At 54.1% G+C, this 19,412-nt stretch overlaps 1 protein-coding gene across 1 annotated transcript in view; it reads right to left on the bottom strand.

Annotated features, from left to right (window-relative positions):
• LOC105824574 (5'-AMP-activated protein kinase subunit gamma-2-like) overlaps positions 1-19,412 on the bottom strand; it is a 170,261-nt gene that overhangs the window by 2,394 nt on the left and 148,455 nt on the right. Inside the window, exon 4 of the mRNA XM_012662073.1 lies at positions 554-802. Coding sequence (XP_012517527.1) covers positions 554-802 — 249 coding nt within the window. The remainder of the gene's footprint in view (positions 1-553; positions 803-19,412) is intronic.

Genomic DNA, 19,412 nt, shown 5'->3' with positions numbered 1-19,412 from the left:
ACTCTGGGCACCTGCGGTACCTCGTGTGAACTAGGTGACGGACGGGGTCTCCGCACGTCGGGCCGTGCTGCTGAGACGCGGGGTGCCTAAGTGCTGCAGCGAGGCCGCTCCCTGTGCGAACTGTCCCTGACCCCGCTCAGCTGACCTTCTGAAGGCTGCAAAGGCCTCTGCCTCCCCGTGTCCCCTTTCTGAGAGGGTATCTCAAGTCACCTGATATCAGACTTCAAATCTTGAAACTGCAGACTAAAATTTCTATTTGTTTTACTTTCTTTGCTTTGCCTAATTACTTCAGTATCCCAATCAAGGTAGATTCAAAAACAAGCTTTCAACAGATGATTTTTAAGAAGCTGAGGGAATGAAAAACTTTTCCTGGTCATGTACCAGATGTCACCATTTTCTACCGGATTTCCATTTGCCCACTGCGCCCTCGCCATTTTTTTCTCAGGCTGTGACCTGTGATAAATTGTACCCAAAATGCCAGGAGAGCACACCGGTGGCTGCAGCCTGTGTGCAGTCCAAGTGCCCCGGCCCAGGGGACAGCCCAGGGGCCAGCCTCCCTCCCGGCCGGCAGCCCGCCCCAGCGCGGGGCCCACACTTACATGGTGAGTCGGCGATGCCGGCGGAGGCCTGGCCGGGCTCTGGAAGGAGGACGGGCAGAACCTCTGGCCCGAGTCCGGAGGGGAAGAGGAGGCGTAGATGCGATTTTCTAACCGTTCGGGCTCATGCTTATAGGACTCGAGAGGAAACGTGTGCTGCTTGGTCACTTGGGTGGGTGTCGACGGAGACGAGGAGAGGCCGGAGCCTGCGAGGAGGAGGAGGGCGCAGAGCGGTTAGAGGTCTGGCTGTGAGGCGGACGAAGGCTCTCCTGCTGCCCGCTGCCAACAATCTCGCACGGCAGAATCTAAATGATTACATTCTGAGCTCTCGGGAAAAGCTTTAAACACCTATTTCTAGTCTCTCAGAATCATCTGTGCCCAGAAAGGCCCTCGTTAGACAGCCGGGGTTGTATAACCCAGTGTCCTCTTGTTGGGAGGGGGGTGCTCAAACCGCCAGAGGTGATCTGGGTGGAGATTTTTTACACACACACACACACACACACACACACACACACACACACACGCTGTTTTCCCCATGTAGCCAAATATCATTTGATCTCCTCACCTCCCCTCCCTGGCGTGGTGCCAAGAGCCAACGTCATGGTCCCCTATTTATTGAGGTAAGACATTGGGAGGTTCACAGCGTGCACTGCAGACACCAGTCAGTGCTGCAGAAGCCACATGGCAACGTACCTGAAGACCCAGACGAAATGTGCTGTTATGATCAAAACGTGCAGCATGAATATCGCTGCTCTGAGCTCCCAGCAGTGACACTCCACTACCAAGGATAAATGCCACAGAAGACCTCGGGGGATAGGCGGGATTGGAAACGGGATTTGAGATGGATAAGAGGAGGTGGGGGCAAGAGTGGGTAGGGGTACTGGTGTCAGCGAGAATTGCAGAGAGACCGGGACACGAAGCTTCCAGGAGTGAAAGGCCGTCCACCCCGTTGGGGCTCATGCAATCAGGGGCCTATCTGAGGCAGGCAACCACTGCTGGTGCCCAGCCGATCGTGACAGACCTGTTACGGGTTGCATTGTCCCCAAAAAGATATACTGAGGTTCTAACCCCCAGTACCTATGAATGTGACCTTATTTGGAAATAGGGTCACAGCAGATTAATCACGTTAAATGAGGTTTTGCTGAATTAGGGTGGGCTCTAGTCCACTAGGACTGGTGTCCCTAAGAGAGGAGGAGAGACACAGAAACAGGCCCACACACAGAGGAGAGGGCCTGTGACGATGACGCAGGCGGAGATTGCAATGACGCATCTGCAAGCCAAGGAATGCCAAGGATGCTGGCGGCCCCCAGAGGCCAGGAAAGGCAAAGAAGAGTCCTCGCCTGCAGGTCTCAGAGGGAGCTGGCTCTGCTGACACCTTGACTTTGGACTTGTGGCCTCCAGAACTGGGAGAGAAGAAATTTCTGTTGATCTAGGCCACCCCCGGGGGGCACTTTGTGATAGAAGCCCGAGGAGACAATGTTACCCGATGCCGATTGTTTCCCAAGAGAGGTGGAATCTGAATTTGGGTCCGATATTTCACATCTTACAGGTCAGCAAATAAATTTCTAAAATACATTTTTAATTATGTGAGTCAAACCAAAGACGTCAGTAGACATGGCCCAGGGGCCACCTCTTGCTACTTTTGGCCTAGGTGAGGAAGGGTCAGCTACTTAGTGGGGTGCCTGGGTCCCCCTCACCCAGTCTCTCCGCCGTGTGTCCCCTCCTGCCCCACCCTCCCCGAGAGCAGCTTCCTAACCTCCCTGCTCCGACTGTGTGCCCCTGAGCCCAAAAAGCACGTCCAGCTGTCCCGTATGCTCTCCGTTAGCCACAGACTGCTTAGCACTCAAACCAAATATAAAAGTGTGTAAGTTTCCTCCCCTCAGTGAGGTCTGCCACCTGTCGTGGGCCAGGGGTCCTGCCCACCCCTTTGAGTCCTACAGCCTTCGAACTGTCCTGAAGGGCAGGGGGCTGGCAAACGCCTGCTGCCAACAGGGCACGAGGCGAGAAAGAGCAGGAAGGGGAAGGCGCGAGGTCAGTGTGAATCTTCCCTCCCTCTCCACACACACTTCCGGGGGAGTTTAGTGACCTATTAAGGGAGGACCGTCCCTTTCCCGATAGCCCCTTCACAGCACAGAGTGGTGCCAGCGGGATCCCTGCTTGGAGCCCCAGGCTGCTGCAGGAGGCAGAGAGCTCCATCACTCCTGTTTTCACAGGACTCAAAACTTGAAACAAAAAAGGCCCCTAATAGCAAAACACCAAACTCTTCTGAAAAATAAAAGGCTTTCCCCCGCTCTGAGGTGGGCCAAGAGGAAGGTAAGGGAGAGGGAGGCCGGCAAGACTCTAGTGTGGTTAGCAGCACCTCGGGAGAGACAGGTGGCCCCGCGGGTGGCCGCGGAGGGCCCTCCTTGGGCAGGCACCAGCTGCAAGGCTCCGACACTCGCCAGTGACGCTGTAGCCCCGTGAGGAACAGGGACACGGGCCAGGCGGGGAGGCAAGCCCAGGGCCTCTCAAGGGCTCTGTGGGGAAAAGAGCAAGAAGGCCTCCTGGGCTGATTCGTTTGCAGAGAGGGGCACAGCCCGGGCCTTGGACCCCAGGGGTGGGGAGGTGGCATGTCCTTCAGTGGTTCTTGCTGCCACAGAGTCCTCTGCAGGGACCCTGTCCTGGTCCCCACAGCACACCTCTAAGAGGCTGGCTCCCCTGGTGTGACTCAGGTGGGAAACGCTCCTGTCCACGCTGTCCGGCCGCCCCCGCCCCCCTCGGGACACACAGCCCCTCTGTGATGCCTCCCTGGGGCTGTGCCCCTGCTTCCCTTGGGCATGCAGGACCCTGATGGGCAGCACAGAACAGGATGCAGTCGGGGGCCACCACATCCTAAGGACCTGTGACAGCAGCTCAGGCAAACCCCTCTGGGGCCTGCGGTGTTGGTGTGTGAGGGTCAGACCGGCCCCAGTGGGCTCTAACCCCCCCCTCAGCCACATCCGTCCTCACTCAGGGTACAACCGAGGCCCGCCCTCCATGCCTGTGCCTTCGCCCGCTGACCCAGCCCACTTTCTGGCCCAAACCAAGCCAGGCAGCATGTGCAAAGGCCCAGAGGAAACAGGTACCTCTGTGGAGGCCTCTCGGCAACAACCACAAAACTAGGAATGTGCTTGCTGCTTGACCCAACAGTTGCATTGCTTCCACGACATGTTTGCGTAATTGCTCAGCATGAGTGGATGGGGTTACTCATAACCACGGTGCTTTCAGCAGAGCCTGGAGACGCAGACGCTCGTCAAGAGGAAGAGGCTACATCGATCACGGCCCATCGCAAGGCAGCCGTGGTCCCTGCTGGAGCACGACAAGCTGCCTCATTCCTTTCATCTCCAAGACAGAGCAGTAAGTGAAAAGGCAAACTGCAGAGCCATCGGTACGGGATGACACCACTGTCGTTTCGGAAGAGGGAAAAGGAATATCTCTATTCTGTCTGATTATGTCTAGAGTATCTCTAGCAGGATCTGGAAACACTGGCTGTCTCCAGGGAAGGGAACAATTGGCAGGGAAGACTTTCATCATATACCCTTGTCTATTTTTTCAAATTTTACATCACAGGAATGTATTGTCTATTCAGAAAATAACTTCTTTCAGCCACCGTTCTGCTTTTGAGCGAAGACGCCGCCGCCCAGGCCCGCTGTGGGACCCGCTGCACTGCTCTGCGTGCGGAGATGGAGCGAGCAGGCTTTTCATCTGGGCGCGGGAGCACCTTGCTTCTGCTGGGACAAAATGATTCTCTGTCGCTCTTTCCAAGTTCAAAAGATGGTTCCATCTCTCCACCTGGCCTCCCCGCCGCTTCCTGCTCCCTTCTCAGAGCCGTGACTCCTGTGGGGAAAACAGACGCCACTCTGGACCACAGAGAGGGGAGGGAAGGTTTGTGGGGAGGGGGCAGGTAAAATGCCAGACCTGTGGCAAGGCTCACCCACTATGTGCGCATTAGGAGTATCTGTGCAGCGTGGGGTCCAGGGAAAGAACCTTCTGGAACCAAAAATATGCCCTGTCTTTTCACTGATACCTGAATGTTTTTAAGTGGGGCAGAGTCTTGCAGCACCAACACCTTTTTTGCACAGCGCCTTCCTGTTTACAAAATGCTTCATACTCTCCCTCCATTTGCCCCTCAAGCCACCCTGGGGCAGCTTTATCACCCTGTTTTACAGACGAAGAAACTGGTGACTAGAGGAAGTTGTCACTTATCCACAGCCATAGTGGGAAATGGCAGGGATCACACCTGAACTCCACTGTCCTGACTTGTAATCCCAAACTCTTTTTGCCACGATTAAATCGGAACATCACCAGGAGAAAGAACACCAAGATTTAAAGTCACATTTCAGCTGCGTGAACTGCTTTTCCAGAAAGTGGAGTTTCACAGGGTGACGGAAGGAGAGCGTGGAAGGCACCAGGCGCCGCAGGGGGAAGTGAGAGGTGCCAGGAAGGGGGAGTGGCGCAAGGACAGGGTGGCCCTGGGGCTCTGCGTGTGGCTGCGGGTGGGCAGGACGGGCTTCCCCCAAAGCGGGATTCTTCCATGCCAGCCAGGAAGGGTGGAGACGATGGTGCACAGAGAGATTGTGCTCACGTTTCTGCTGTCTGATCGGGAGGGAGGAAACCGTCTTATGAACGGCAAGGGCAGTAGGAGTGATAATTCTGAACTTTTTTCTTTTCTTCAATATTGGTGTCACATTTCATCCACAAAGGGGAAAATGGGGCACTGCCGACACGATCCCCCATTACTTTAAAATAGACCAATTTATTTCCCAGTCATGGGGTCAGCTGCCAAACTCAGCTCCCTCAGGAAAACCACGGGCCCATCAGCAAATCGATAACTCTCAGGCAGCTGCCGTGGGCCACGGGGCGAAGGCGTTGAGGGAGGAGTGTGCTGAGATGAATCAGATGCAGGCCCACCCTGCAGGCTGGCTTCGGAAAACGGGACAAAAACAAACAAACCCAACAGCACCAAGCACCAAGCATCCAGTGCCAAATGCGTGAAATACCAAAGCAGGAGGAGCTTGGGAAGAGGAGAGAGCCCGGGGCTGGGGTGGGAGGCGGCAGGGAAAGGCCAGAGGAGCCGGGCCTTGACCCTGGAAGACGAGACGGATCTGCCCCCAGTGCAGGCGCCTTTCCCCAGGGCCCAGACAAGACTGGGCTCTGGCAACAGTAACCTGAGAAGGCTCTGGCCAAAGGACAGACAGGTTCCCCGGTTTTGTTTCTTCTGAGAAGGCTTACCCCCTTCTTCTGCTTCTTAAGGACTTTGTTTGGGAGTGCTGTCAGCCTCTGAGGGCGAACAATGCCTTTGATTCTCCCGGGGCGGCAGCCAGGCCCCGTGAACAGGCCCAGTGAGTGAGCAGAGACTGCTCTTGGCAGCCACACAGAACGCCTCGAAAGGGGCTCCAGACACCAGGGAGCCACGGGCTGGTGACTTCATGGGGCCTGGCCCTACTGGCAGCAGTGTCTGGAGAGAAGGGGAGGCAGTGAGCACCCCTGCAGCAGGACGGCCGGGCGGGGTGGAAACGGAGGCCTGGACTCCAGAAGCCCCAAGCTCTGGGCCTGGTTTTTCCATTCACTAGCCATGGGCCCTTGAACAAATCAGCCCTGTCCTTGGCAAAAACAAAGCAGGTAGACCAGATGGCTGCGTGGTGCTCAGCCGTGACCACTGCTCACCCCTCAGTATTCACAATCTCTGCCCACTCAGTGTCCCAGAGCTTGGCCTCAGGGCTGCAGCAGCCGGCTGCCTGGCCTTCTGGCTCCAGAATGGCTTTGGGCAGGGGAAGGCATCTGCAGGAGCCTGGTGCTGGAGAAGAGAGGGGTGTGGCACTCAGCCCTCCACCCACCTCCCACCCGCCCTGCCTCCAGCAACGCCCCCTTCCCTTGCCCCTTCAGGCCTGTGCCTGGGTGTCAGCCTTGACATCCCCTCCCTATCAGCTCCCGAAACTCTGCCCACACCTCTGTGAAAAGTCCCTTCTGAATCCCAGCCGAAGGTGCCTGTTTCCCACCCCAACTGATACAAGTTCCAGCCTCCACTCCCTAATCGGCAGCAGGACTGCCCGGCGCAGGGGAAGGAACAGGGCTCTGGAGTGCTCCAACCAGGTGTGGCCCTAAAGCCACCATTCGTGAGTTGTGTGGCCTCAGAAGAGTGAGCTCAGAACATTAGTTAGCTATTTGAAAATCTGAGCTGCCCGTGGGCTTGTTGCGATGATTAAGAGGGAAAAAGCAAAGCACCCTGGAGCACTGAATGACAGTGTGGACCCGACAGTTGGTGAGATCTTAGGGAGAAAGACCCTGTGGGTCAGAACCCGGGCGTACTGGGCTGTCTCTGGCTGCCTTGCTTAGGAGGGCAAGAGTTCAGTGCACCTGAGGTTCAAACTGGAGCTCACCCCTGGCCAGCTCCAAACCTGTGGTCCCTCTGCTACGGTGCGGTGAGGAGATGAGAAATACCAACCTACCCCACGCTGGCAAGTTGGGGGTCTTCCTCTGGGCAGTCCCAGCCACAGCCATCCCACATCCATCCCGCCATACATAACCAAGGTGCGCACCTTTAGGGGGGTCTAGACCAGACCAACGCTAGTCACTGCTTCTCCATTACTTAGAGACCAGCGGTTTACGATATCTGAAAGAGCTGGAGATCACCAAGGCAAGTCCCAAGTGCCACACATCAGGTCATTAAATGGCACTTCATCCCATTACCATTTCGGCCGAGGTGATTCACTTTCTCTGTAGCCCACGGAGGGCCGCTGTCGGTTTGCGGAGGCAGGAATGCCCCGCACGGAGCAGGCCCGGCTGGGCCTTCAACCACTTGTTCTCGTCCCCTTCAGCCACAGTGTGAGCTGCTAGGACGTTCTGCAAGACCACTTCTCCACCTGCCTCGGTGGGATGTGCTCCAGAATGACCACGGCCCGTTCAGCCTGTCCCATTCCACCCCCCACATCCCTCCGCCCTCCGAACACAGACTCCGGAAGGAGTCCGTGCTCATGGGACTGCCTACCTGGCCCACCCTCAGCTTCTCTTTGGAAATCACCGCCATAGACAAACGTTTTGGTTTCAGGGCCCCTTTACACTCTTAAAAAGTATGTTATTTGTTTTAACATGTAGTAAGTTCATTGCTGTTATTTGTAAATGAATTACTATTTTAAAATTTCCTTAGTTTTAATTTCTAACATGGTGAATATCGACACATTCAACCCACACAATAAAAGCTCTTTGGGATCCTAATTTTTTTGGAGTCATTTCACACCAATCTATATATTTAAAAGAAAATTTTCAAAGGGGGGGCATTTATCTTAGACTTTTTGCAAATGTCTTTAATATCTGGCTTAATAGAAGATGCTAGATTCATGTATCTGTTTCTGTCCTCACTGCCCATGGGAAGGTTTTGTGCAAAACCCTTGGTCTGGGCTGTCCCGATTCTCCATCCCCACTGAGTCGCACCCAGCAGCCGAGCAGGGCGTGTCCAAGCCCCAGGGACAGCTGCGTTGCTCTCAGGTTGCAGCTCCCACACCCCGTAAGAATTATCAGGGGGCCCTGCGAACACATGTTCCCACAAGGCCTGGAAGATTCCGATTCAGTGGGGCCGGGGTGGAGCCTGGGATCTGAGTTTTCTAACGTTCCCCCGGTGATTTGGATGGTCAGACAAGTTTTAGAATCATTCATTTAACCCAACTCCCTCTTTTTACAAAGAAGAAACTTCTAAAGTCATCTCTAGTTCCCATTCTTCACGGCCACATGGTCCTAGCATCACAGCCCTTGTTCTCAGAGCTCCCTGCTTTGAGAGACACATTCTCTTCTTCCTGGGTTCCAAGCCTCCTGGTCTTGGATGGAAATTACTCTTCCAGTAGCCAAGGACGGCCTTGTACAGAGGTGCCGGGCAGCACTCGTCGCGCCTGGACACCAGAGCTCCTGCAGCCGTGGGCCGGGCCGGCTCTCCCCAGTGCCTCTGCCCCTTCCCAGCCGCTGCTTTGAGGCCTGGCTCTGAATGCTGCGGAATCACTCATTCCCAAAAAGACAAGATCCTCCCCGCCTGGGGTCCTCCCTACCCCACCCCAGCAGGGCTCCCTCTCTCAGGGTGGTTTCTGGACTTTTCCCTCAGGATTGGCACGGATAGCTTTATAACCACAGCTTTGGCTCAGGCGCCACTTGAGCGCACTCTCAACTCACACATCCATTTGGAGTAAGGTTTGGGGCTGCAAGTTTTAGTTATAGGCCCTGAGAATCTGTTTTATAGTCTTTTATAACTGAAACTATTCAAAATATGTTGGGACCGGGCACGGTGGCTCACACCCATAATCCTGGCACTCTGCGAGGCTGAGGCGGGAGGATTGCTTAAGCTCAGGAGTTCAAGACCAGCCTGAGCAAGACCAAGACCCCATCTCTACAAAAAACAGAAAAATTAGCCAGGCGTGGTGGTGCGTGATTGTAGTCCCAGCTACTCGGGAGGCTGAGGCAGGAGGATCACTTGAGCCTGGGAGTTTGAGGCTGCAGTGAGCTATGATGATGTCACTGCACTTCAGCCAGGGCAACAGAGCGAGACTATGTCTCAAAAAAAAAAAAAGTTGGAAAATATCTGAGTCATCTTTCAGAGCATTATGGTATTACAGAAGGTGAAAACTTCTACTGAAACAAACTTCTTTTAGGACATTATCTAATGTTCTTATCCTCCTAGAAGGAATCCAGGAAAAAATACAGTTTTATAGGGCTTCACACAGCCAGCAGCATTCTGTGCCTGGGTATTATGTGGTTGGCTCCAGCATATGGGTGTGTGCACAAGTAAATTGCAGAAATGAAACAGGAGAAAACAGAAGTGGTGGGGCAGAGGAAATGGGAATTTCAAGGGGACTAATTTTAGACCAGTCCCGACAACGTGGTCCTGGCCTCTGCTGTCTGCCCTAGCCTTCTTCGTGCTCACCTGGAGGCCGGAGTTCTATTTCATGGACCCAAAACATAACGCTCCATACTCACCAGAGCAAAAGGTAACAGCATATGTGCATTTTGATATTGACACTGAAAGGTGATCCTCCGGGAGGAGGGAAAAAAAAACCCATCAGTTGCTTAGTGAGAGAGAGATTCTAGAACAGACCATTTCCCATATAAAATAGTTTCTGAAAAGCGATTTGCTAAGAATCTGCCAATGAAGGGGAAATATTAGCGACCTCAGTCCTCCGATTATCAGTATTTGTGGGATGACAAAAACGACAGGCGTCGCCTAGTGCTGCGTAGATTAATTCTGCCGAACGTGAGAGAATCAGCACAGCCCACCCCCCGCAAGAGAATCACAGGTGGTTAGAACAGCAGTGACCTCAGCGGACAAGGTCCCTGAGCCTCATTTTCAGGGAAGGGCACGCAGGCCCTGAGAGGTGAGGTGTTGGCTGAGGACCCACACCCAGCTCACGAGCAGGGCCACGGCAATGACTCGGTGTTCGGACCCCCAGCCCGCGCTCGCTTCCTGTGCCCGGGGAGGTTTACGGCCCTGGAATGTCGGGGAGAAGACCGTTTGTGCCGGTAACGGGGAACAGCTCACATCTACACCCGGGGACGCGAGTGCCTGGGGCCAAGGTGCCTGCCCCAGGCTGCCTCTCCTGGTGTCCAGCCTCCTCCCCACCGGGGTCCTCCAGCCAGACACCGCACACCCCATTGGCTGTGACGGTGGAGGCGTGGGAGACCCAGACTCTGCAGGCTGGATTTGGGAGGAGAGGAAGGAGGAGGAGGCAGCACCTGGTTTCCTTCCTGGGTCAGTGTAGTGACTGTCATTTCCTAGGAAGAAAGGAGGGAAGGACATCAATTCAGTAGGAGACCCACGGAGTTTCACACTCTCAGGCTAATCCCCAACGTGCCCAGTGGCAGGGGAAAGGCTTTCTGCCACTGGCCACAGGACGGGGCAGGGCAGTCCTGGGCAGGAACTCCCAGGTGGCCTGCCCTGCTCAGATGTGTTGTTAGATCAGGACTAGATTTCTCTGCGAGTTCTGAAAAGTCATTTGAACCTCAATTTCTCTGAAATGCCTGTTTACAACACAGCATCATTCAGGCGAACTGTTCCAGCCCAGCAGGCCTGTCTAGTACATACAGGTATCACTATGCTGCAAATCCGCAGATCTGGTTTGAGGTGAACCTTGGAATTAACCCTGCTGAGATGCAACTAAGGGGAAGTCCAGTGGCCACCAGGCCCCAAAAGATGCCTCTTCTGGAGAGGCCCCTGTCGGCTGGCCTGTCCCTGCGCTGACCACGGAACCCACGGTGGGCTCCCCTGGCTGTGCCTGGGACTTGGACATTCCCTGCTCTGTCTCCAGCCCCTCTGGAGATTCCTGGTTGATGAACACTGTTCATTATACTCGTCATTGTGGAAACTTCTCAGAAACTGGGGAAGAAGTGGTTCTTAAACTTTCCCGGTCCCAGGATCCTTTGATAATCTAATGAAATCGATAAATGAAGCATGGATACACAAATCTCTCTCTCTCTCTCTCTCTCTCTCCCCCATATAACTTCAGGGCACTTCTAATTCCTCAAAAGTCAGGTTTTAAGAACTTGTGTTGCAAGGGCCCTCAAAGCACTTCTCTAGTCCCTACTCCTCCAGGTGGCCTGGCTCTTACAGTCCCAGCCTCGAACAGCGGCTGTGCTCACTCTGCAGCCTGAAGCCCAAACTCAGAAATCTCTGAGGCACCCTTCATAGGAGAAAATGGGGCTGAGGATTAGGAGGAGAGGTCGGCGTGACAGCCAGATCAAGACCATCCCTCGCTGGGGCCCTGTCACACCACGGTGTCCAGAGCATAGTTTTTAAAACCTGGAATTGCACCTTGAATTTTTTCTATACTTTCTGCAATTTTGCTATTTGAATCTGCTAGGAGTCCTTGACGATAGCGCTTCCCCACCTGCGCAGACCTCTGGAGCCCACAGCTCAGGAAATGTGGCTGCCAGCTGTGCCGCATTCCTGGGCTGTTTGGCCTGGCCCTGGGGGTCTCCCTCAGCTCACCCAGCCTCACCGCTATGGACGATGTAGGGAGGGCTTTGAGCCACTGTCCCCTCCTTGAGGTGTGTCCTGGGCTGACTGCAGGGGGACAGATCTCTGGGGAGACAAGAGTGCACTATTCTACTGGGCATGATGCCATGTGGACCATAGGAGCATGTTCCCAAACCTCTGTTTTAGAGAGCCACGTTCAGTAGCGCAGGAGGCTGTGGCTGGGATGGGGACAACATTTGAGAGTGTGGTTCCCGCCCAGCTCTCCCCTTCCTCCTGGGCCTGCCAGGAGGCCAGGTGGCTGCTGCAGTCACTGGCGGGCACTCCCTCCCTAGGGTGCTGGCTGCCATGGGACTCTGACCACGGCTCTCCTGGAGCTCTGTTGACTCAAACATCATCTGACCCGCCCGTCAGGCCCTCCGGGTGTCAGGTGCCAGTGGGATGGTGGGGAGGCTGGGAAGGCGTCCAGGCTGCCAGCTCTGTGGCAGAGCTCGTGTCTAGCGTGGCTCTCCTCACCCACAGTACGAGACAGCGCTGAGCTCGCTGGCTGGCCGCCTCCAGTGATTAACGGGCACGATTCTCCACGGACGAGGAAGAGACGAGGAAGGACGGTTGCAAAGGAAAGGGAATTAAGCATCTCGTGGTGGAAACAAACGTATCGGCTGCATCCTTCCAAAGACAACCCAGAATCTCAGACCCAGGATTCACCTCTGCCCCTCAACAGCAACAACTCTGGAGTTCGGGGCCAAAATAAAATGTTACAGCATCGTACCAGAGTTTTTTCTTGTGTTTTTAATAGAGAGGTAACACCTCAACCCGAGGGAACTAGGAAAGGGACCGTCTCACTGGGGAGCCTGGAATTCCTAATGCTTCTCATGCCCGTGTCTGGCACCGTTGCCACCACCGGGGAGCTTGTTTGGTGGGGAGGGAGAACCCAGCCCTCTGCCTGCATGATGTTAGGGTCTGGGCAGTCCCCGTCACCTTCCGGACACCTCTTCTACTTGAGGAATCTCCTCGATGCCCCGGCCCCCCGTTGCCACACCCCATTCTCACCTGGAAGGCTCACACTTTGCTAATCCTGGCCAGTTCCTGAAGGCGGCCCAGACGCAGTTAGCTGACACAAAAGAAGGCAGCTGTCAGGAAGGCGCCAGGAGGGGAGGGAAGGACGGGCTCGTGGATTCAACCGTACGGAGTTAGCACACGCTACCTCCATGTAATTTTCTCTTTGGTGCCTGCATCACTAGGTTTCTAGAATGGTGTGTGAAAATGATATCTGAACACGGTGCTTCAGGAAGTGTTTTTTCCCATTTATCTTCTGATTGACTCCACAGCTTCAGCACCTAGTGTTGGCTAAGCGCGCTTCTGTAAGGCCCTCACTGGCTTCTAAAGTGAATCACTGCTCCTTTTTATGCACTTTGCACATTCTGACATGATAAAATTATAGTATGCTGTGGTTGCTTCTTTAGGTATCTTGTTTCCTCCACCGAGCATAAGCGGCAGTGAGTCTACAGCCTGTGCCGGGCCCGCTGCGCCGGGCCCGCTGCACCGACCCTGCTCAAGAAACACTCGCAGTGCCTGTGTGGTCCTATGCTTTTGCTCAACACACTGCTCAACACGCACAGCCCGTAACAGAACAAGTGGATAATTCGGATTTCATCACAATTTAAAACTTAAGCTCTTCAGAAGACACTGCTAAGAAAATGAAACAAGACCAGTGGCCAGGAGAAACACACTTGGCCCCAGATCTTAGTATCTCCCAGGATTGTACCAGGAACTGCATCCACCCCTCAACATGCCAAGGACACCAAAATCCAAGCATGCTCAAGTCCTTTATATAAAATTGTATGTGCATATAACCTACACACATCTTCATGAATACTGTGAATCCTCTCAAGGTTACTTATAATACCTCATACAATATAAATGCTATGGCAATATTAATAGTTGCTACACGGTATTGTTTGTTGATTTGTATTATTTTTTATTTTTTTGAGAATATTTTTGATCCACAGTTGGTTGAATCCAAGGATGCAGAAACTGCAGATATGGTGGCTGACTGTATTTGAAAACACATATGGGATAGAGGACTTGTATCTAGAATATATAAAGAACTCTCAAAACTCAGTAACAAGAAAAAAAAACCTCAATAAAAAAGTGCACAGAGAATTTAAACAGATACTTCAGCAAAGGGGACACACGGTTGACAAGTAAGCACATGAAAAGACGCCCATCGTTAACCACTGGGGACGTGCCAATTAAAACTGGTGAGATACCACAACACGCCTGTTAGACGAGCTAAAAAACAGCTGACAATACTAAGTGCTGGTGAGGATTTGGAACGACAGGAACTCTCACACGTCACTGGTGGAAATGCAAAATCGTATAGCCATTTTGGAAAATGGTTTGACAGTTTCTTATGGAGTTAAATATGCATTGACCATAGAACCCAGCAATGCCACTCCGAGAAGACCTGAACACATGTTCACACAAAAGCCTGAATGCAAATGTTTTTAGTGGCTTTAGTCATACTTGCCCCAGATTGGAAACAACTCGAATGTTCCTTGACTGAATTAATAAACTGGTGCGTCCATACAATAGAACACTACTCAGCAATGAAAAGGAAAGAACTATTGCTACATGCAACAACATGGATGAGTATCAAATGCATTTTGCTAAGTGAAAGAAGCCAGACCCAAGAGGCTATATACTGTATTTTTCCATTTATTAATATATGACATTCTAAAGCAAAACTATAGGGGACAGGAAAAAAGAGCAGTGTTTGCCGAGGATGAGAGGAGAAGACGACTACAAAGCGGCACACGGGAATCTTTTGGGGTGATGAAACTGTTCTCCATCTGGATGGTGGCGGCAACTATACAACTCTCTCTGTTTGTCAAAGCACACAGAACTGCTCACTTTTAAAAAATGGGTGAATTTTTCTGTGCATAAATAATACCTCAATAATCCTGACTTTAAAAAAAGTGCTCTAATGTGAGTTGGGGGTAGTGGGGGCACCTGGAAGGAGGGACAGGCGGGGCTTTGATGGGGACACCTCAGCCTTTCCTCAGCCCTGGAGCCCAAGACCTGCTCAAGTAAAAATAGCAGCTGGGCGCCCTCTCCCTCTGGCCCAAAGGTCACTCCTGAAGGAGACAGAATGGAGCCACTGAGAGGGGGCAAAGGGAAGGAGTGAGGTCCCAGCTCCGGGAGCCCTCGGGGCTGAGTGCTCTGGGCTGGGCCTGCCACCCAGGCACCTTGCTCCCCACCCGAGGCCAGCTATGCCCAGACAGCCCGTGCCCCTGCCCTGCTGCTGAGAAGGAGGGGGCAGGAGAGAGCTAAAGGTCAGGCTGGGAGCAGGGAAGGAGACTGCCCCCAACCCCGTCCCGTGAGGCCCTGGCCAGCAGGCTCACCCAACCTCGCCTTCAACATGCTCCCAAGGGCAGGGGCCTCTGGTACCTGTAGATCCTGACAGACTGGCACCCATGGCTGTGGACAAGCCAGTGGTCACTGTCTTCTCCACAGGGGTCGATGGCACAGGCCCAGCACACAGAAAAGCCCACAGTGTCTGGCTGCCCAGGGCAGCCGGGACCCCCCGCACAGGGGGCCTGAGCCGGCCACAAGGAGAGCGTGGGGCTCTCCGAGGGGCGCACATGGGTTGCAGAGCACAGGTGAAAGGCTGAGGTCCTCACCAAGCAGCTGCATGTCCCAGAGAGGCTTTTGTAGGAGTGGAAATACCTCACCCCTCCCTCCTCCAGTCCCACTGTCTCCCCTGGTAGTCGGAGGCTGTTGCTTGCCCACCAGAAAAACTGCAGTGTTTTGTTTGGTTTTTTAAAGAAATCTATATGCTGAGTAAACAAATATTCATGAATATTTAGGAAATGTGTTAGTAAAACTTTCTGACTGCTTTGGTCTGAATGTTTGTGCCCCTGCCAAACTCACGTGTTGACTCCTAAGCCCCAAGGCCATGAAGTTAGAAGGTGGAGCCTTTGGGAGGTTGTTAGGCCTGAGGGTGGAGCTGGCAGGAATGGATCAGTGTCCTTATAAACGGACCCTAGGTGGCTCACACCTGTAATCCCAGCACTCTGGGAGGCCGAGGCAGGAGGATCGCTTCAGGTCAGGAGTTGGAGACCAGCCTGAGCAAGAGCAAAAGCCGGTCTCTACTAAAAATAGAAAAAATTAGCTGGGTGTGGTATCGTGTGCCTATAGTTTCAGCTTCTCAGGAGGCTGAGGCAGGAGGATCACTTGAGCCCAGGAGTCTGAGGTTGCTGTGAGCTATCATGATGCCACTGCGCTTTAGCTTGGGCAACAGAGCAAGATTCTGTTTAAAAAAAAAAAAAAAGAAAAGGGACCCTAGAGAGACCCTTGGCCCTTCCACCACATAAGGACACAGTGAGACGGCGCCATCTATGAGCCAAGACAAAGTCTCTCACCAGACACCAAATCTGCCAGCACCTTGACCTTGTACTTCCAGCCTCCAGAACTGTGAGCAATGAATTTCTGTTGTTTATAAGATGCCCAGTCTGTGGTATTTTGTTAGCAGCCTGAATAGATTAAGGCACTGAATAAGCTAATTTGTTGATCAAAACTGTCTAATCTTCTGTAAAATTTATTTTTAATTGTGTTGAAATGCACATAACATAAAATTTACCATCTTGATCATTTTTTAAGTGTACAGTTCAGTGCTATTACAAACACACACATCGTTGAGTATCCATCGCCAGAACTTTCTCATCTTGCAAATCTGAAACTCTGTACCCATAATTCCCCTCCCCCCACCCCCAGTAATCACCACGCTACTTTGTCTCTATTAATTAGACTACCCTAAGTACCTCATGAGGGGAACCAGACAGTATTTATCCTTCTGCAAATGGCTTGTTCCACCTAGCGTAACGTCCTCAGGGTTCATCCATGCGTGCTGTAGCACGTGTCAGAATCCCCTTCCTTTTTAGGGCTGAGTAATTCCACTGTGTGTGACACACACATCACTGAGTGCCTTCTTCTCACCTTCCCTCCTAGCTCTGCTATTGCTCGTTACGGCTTTGTTTCCCGGAGAGATGGCCAACCTTCCCAGGTCTACAAGTTCCTCTTCCTGCAGGACAGCAGCTAGCAGCTGCCTGCCCAGCCCGGCTTCCTTGTGTCCCCCACACAAGATGCAAAGTGCCCAGAACAAGGAATGTGTCACACGCACACCTGCTCCTAAACATCTCCTGGGGTTGCCCCAGTCCCTCTTAGTGAGAAGCCATCTGTCCACCTGTGCCAATGCCGTCACCTTCCTTCTGGGCTATGGTCACAGGACCAGGAACAGGTCAGCAGGCCCGAGGCCGGAGGGAGTCCAGGGAAACGTCAAACATTCTGGCCCTCCTGCTGCCAAGTTTCCGATGCGCTATCCGAGAAGCCCTGCCAAGGGTAATGTGACATTTACATGACACCTGGTGGGGCTGCCGTGGTGACATAACAGGAGAGGTGGGGGTGTGTCCCTGGGCATGGAGCCTGCAGCTGGGCAGAGTCTGATGACTCCGTGTTGTGTAAATTAAAGCAACAGTCACCTGTTTCTCCAAGTCACGGCTAAACCTGCTGCCTCTGACGCGATCACAAAACCACAGTCTGTCACTTTGACCTTTGGTACTCTTCAGCCTTCCTTCCAAAGAAAGCTGTTTGGTAAAATACCTGTCACCTTCCTGGGGAGGAGAAGGCAGAGTGCCCTAGTGTGAATTGTTCTGACAGACTCCGGACAGGAAGAGCCTAAAATGGAAGTAGGCGTTGGTGGCAGCCGCTCTGTATTTGCTCACGCGAACGAACGGTGCTCCTGGGCCAGCTGGGTGCCTGCGCTGTGCCAGACACCGAGCCAGGGGCTGGGCACACACTGGCAGGAGACAGGTCCCTGCCCTCATTCGACTTATGTCATAAGGGCTCCAGCAACACGCTCTGGCTCCTCAGCCACCGAGGGCTGTTCACCTATGACCTGAGCCTCGGAGCAGCCACCAGTGGAAGGACACGGCAGATCTGAGCTCCGGGGTGGGACACCTCCACTGGGCAGCAGGGTGGCTTTGCTCTTCAGGGGCCTGAGGGTGGGCCTGGTGCCAGCACAGGGCCCAGTGTTGCCTGCCGGAGATGCCAACGCACCCCCGAAGGCCCGGAGTTTAGACTCACATGGGCGCCTCCTCCCCACCCTGCCAGGGCTGCCAGCAGCTCAGCGGGCCTTTGTTCCATTTCACACCCCATTACCTCCTCCTCCTCCTTTTCTTCCTCCTCCTCCTCCTCCCCCTTTGTGCTCCTTGTTCTTTAGTATTCAGGGCATGGTGCTGACAAGCTTCTGCCGCACCTCATGGAACTTTCATCCTGGGGCCTTCTCACTGCCGCCATGCAGCAGCCTGTGCCTGTCGCTGCTCCCGCGGCCGCCTGTGACATCATGGCGATGCAACGTCACAGGACCTCATCACGGGTGTGGCGCAGCAGCTGCTCTCGTGGCCTTGGGCAGGGGGGAAAGGGGGCTTTTCGGGAGCGGAGCCAGGCCTTCTCTGCAGGCCCAGGCCGCTGCGTTGCTCAGCCCCGGATGTCACCATGCCTTCCCGACTCAGAACAAGGACCTCTTTTCCTTGCCTAAATACGCCCCAGCTGAGAGGAAATCGGCCCCACTCACGGAAGGTTTCCAGGAGTCCCGCTCACCTTCCACCCGTCATCGTCACACTTTCAGTGCACGGGGCCTTGGACGTTAAACCCCAGCGTGAAAAGCAGGTCTCAGCTGTAGGTGAGGGCAGGGCTGGGCGAGGTCTCCTCTCCTTCCGAGTCAGGTGGGAACCAGCGCACGGAAGGAGAGGCCGGACCAGGGCTGCTGGAGGGGCAGAGGCGGAGGCGCAGCCCCGTCCCGTCTCTGGTGGGCAGGATCCTCTGTGTGGGAGGCCCCCAGCCTTGTGCCTGAGCAGACACATGCCCGGGGCTCCCTGTGCCCCAGTGGGACGACTCTCAGAAGCATCCAGCTGGCACTTCACAGGGTCCCTTGGGAGGCCGAGCTCCAGCAGTCCACACCTGTCACCCGCTTAGTACAGTCTTCTTGCCGGCTTTTTCCGTCCCGGCACACGTTCCCACCCCTCGCCTGTGCTGCCCAGGGTCATCTCTCAAACACACTCCCTGTCCTTTGGCCCCAGGTGTGCTTTTGAGGGATTCCACATTACGAGTAGGAGAATGGGTGCAATAAATACCTGCATCGACCCCTGCAGACCTGTCTAGATGCCTGGGATGTGGCCCTGTGCCCCACCCCCCCCCACCGAGGCACCCACGGGGTGGGTCCCTGAGAAAAGGCGCCTGCCAGAAGGCCCTACAAGTGGTCACGTCACACCAGCACGTGAATGGCTCGCCAGCTCCAATGCTCATCCGTGCAATCTCAGCGAGAGAGGGCAGGAAATAACTGCAAATCGGCAGAGCCCTTCCAGAAGCGCCAGGTTTCCCCGCACGTCTGAGGCCAGCCTTTCTCCTCTGACCCTAGCCCCTGCCCCAAGCTGCGTCTCCTTGGCACCAGCGATGTTGGCTGCAGAAGCTCACCTGCGTGTTAGCAGGAGACCCTTGAGAAAACACGGCTGCAGTTACTAGTGTAATATTTCTGAACACCCCCACGAAGGCTGCCTTCCTCCCCGAGCGAGGCTGCCTGGTGGCTGAGTCCCCGCGGACCTCGGGGAGAAGCCGACCGCTGGACAGACGCCCGTGAGAGCCTCAGACCCACCGGGGTTGAGACGGGGCTGCGCTTCCCTTGTGTCACCTTGACAACTTTGTCATGGAGGTGCCTCCTTCCTGTCGGGATGTTTATTTTTAATTAAGAAATAGCAAAGGGATATTCATACTACTTTCCATACTATTTT

The sequence above is a fragment of the Propithecus coquereli genome, unplaced genomic scaffold (assembly GCF_000956105.1).
Source record: "Propithecus coquereli isolate 6110/MARCELLA unplaced genomic scaffold, Pcoq_1.0 Scaffold75, whole genome shotgun sequence".
Taxonomy (NCBI): domain Eukaryota; kingdom Metazoa; phylum Chordata; class Mammalia; order Primates; family Indriidae; genus Propithecus; species Propithecus coquereli.
This window is presented reverse-complemented; position numbering and strand designations above follow the sequence as displayed.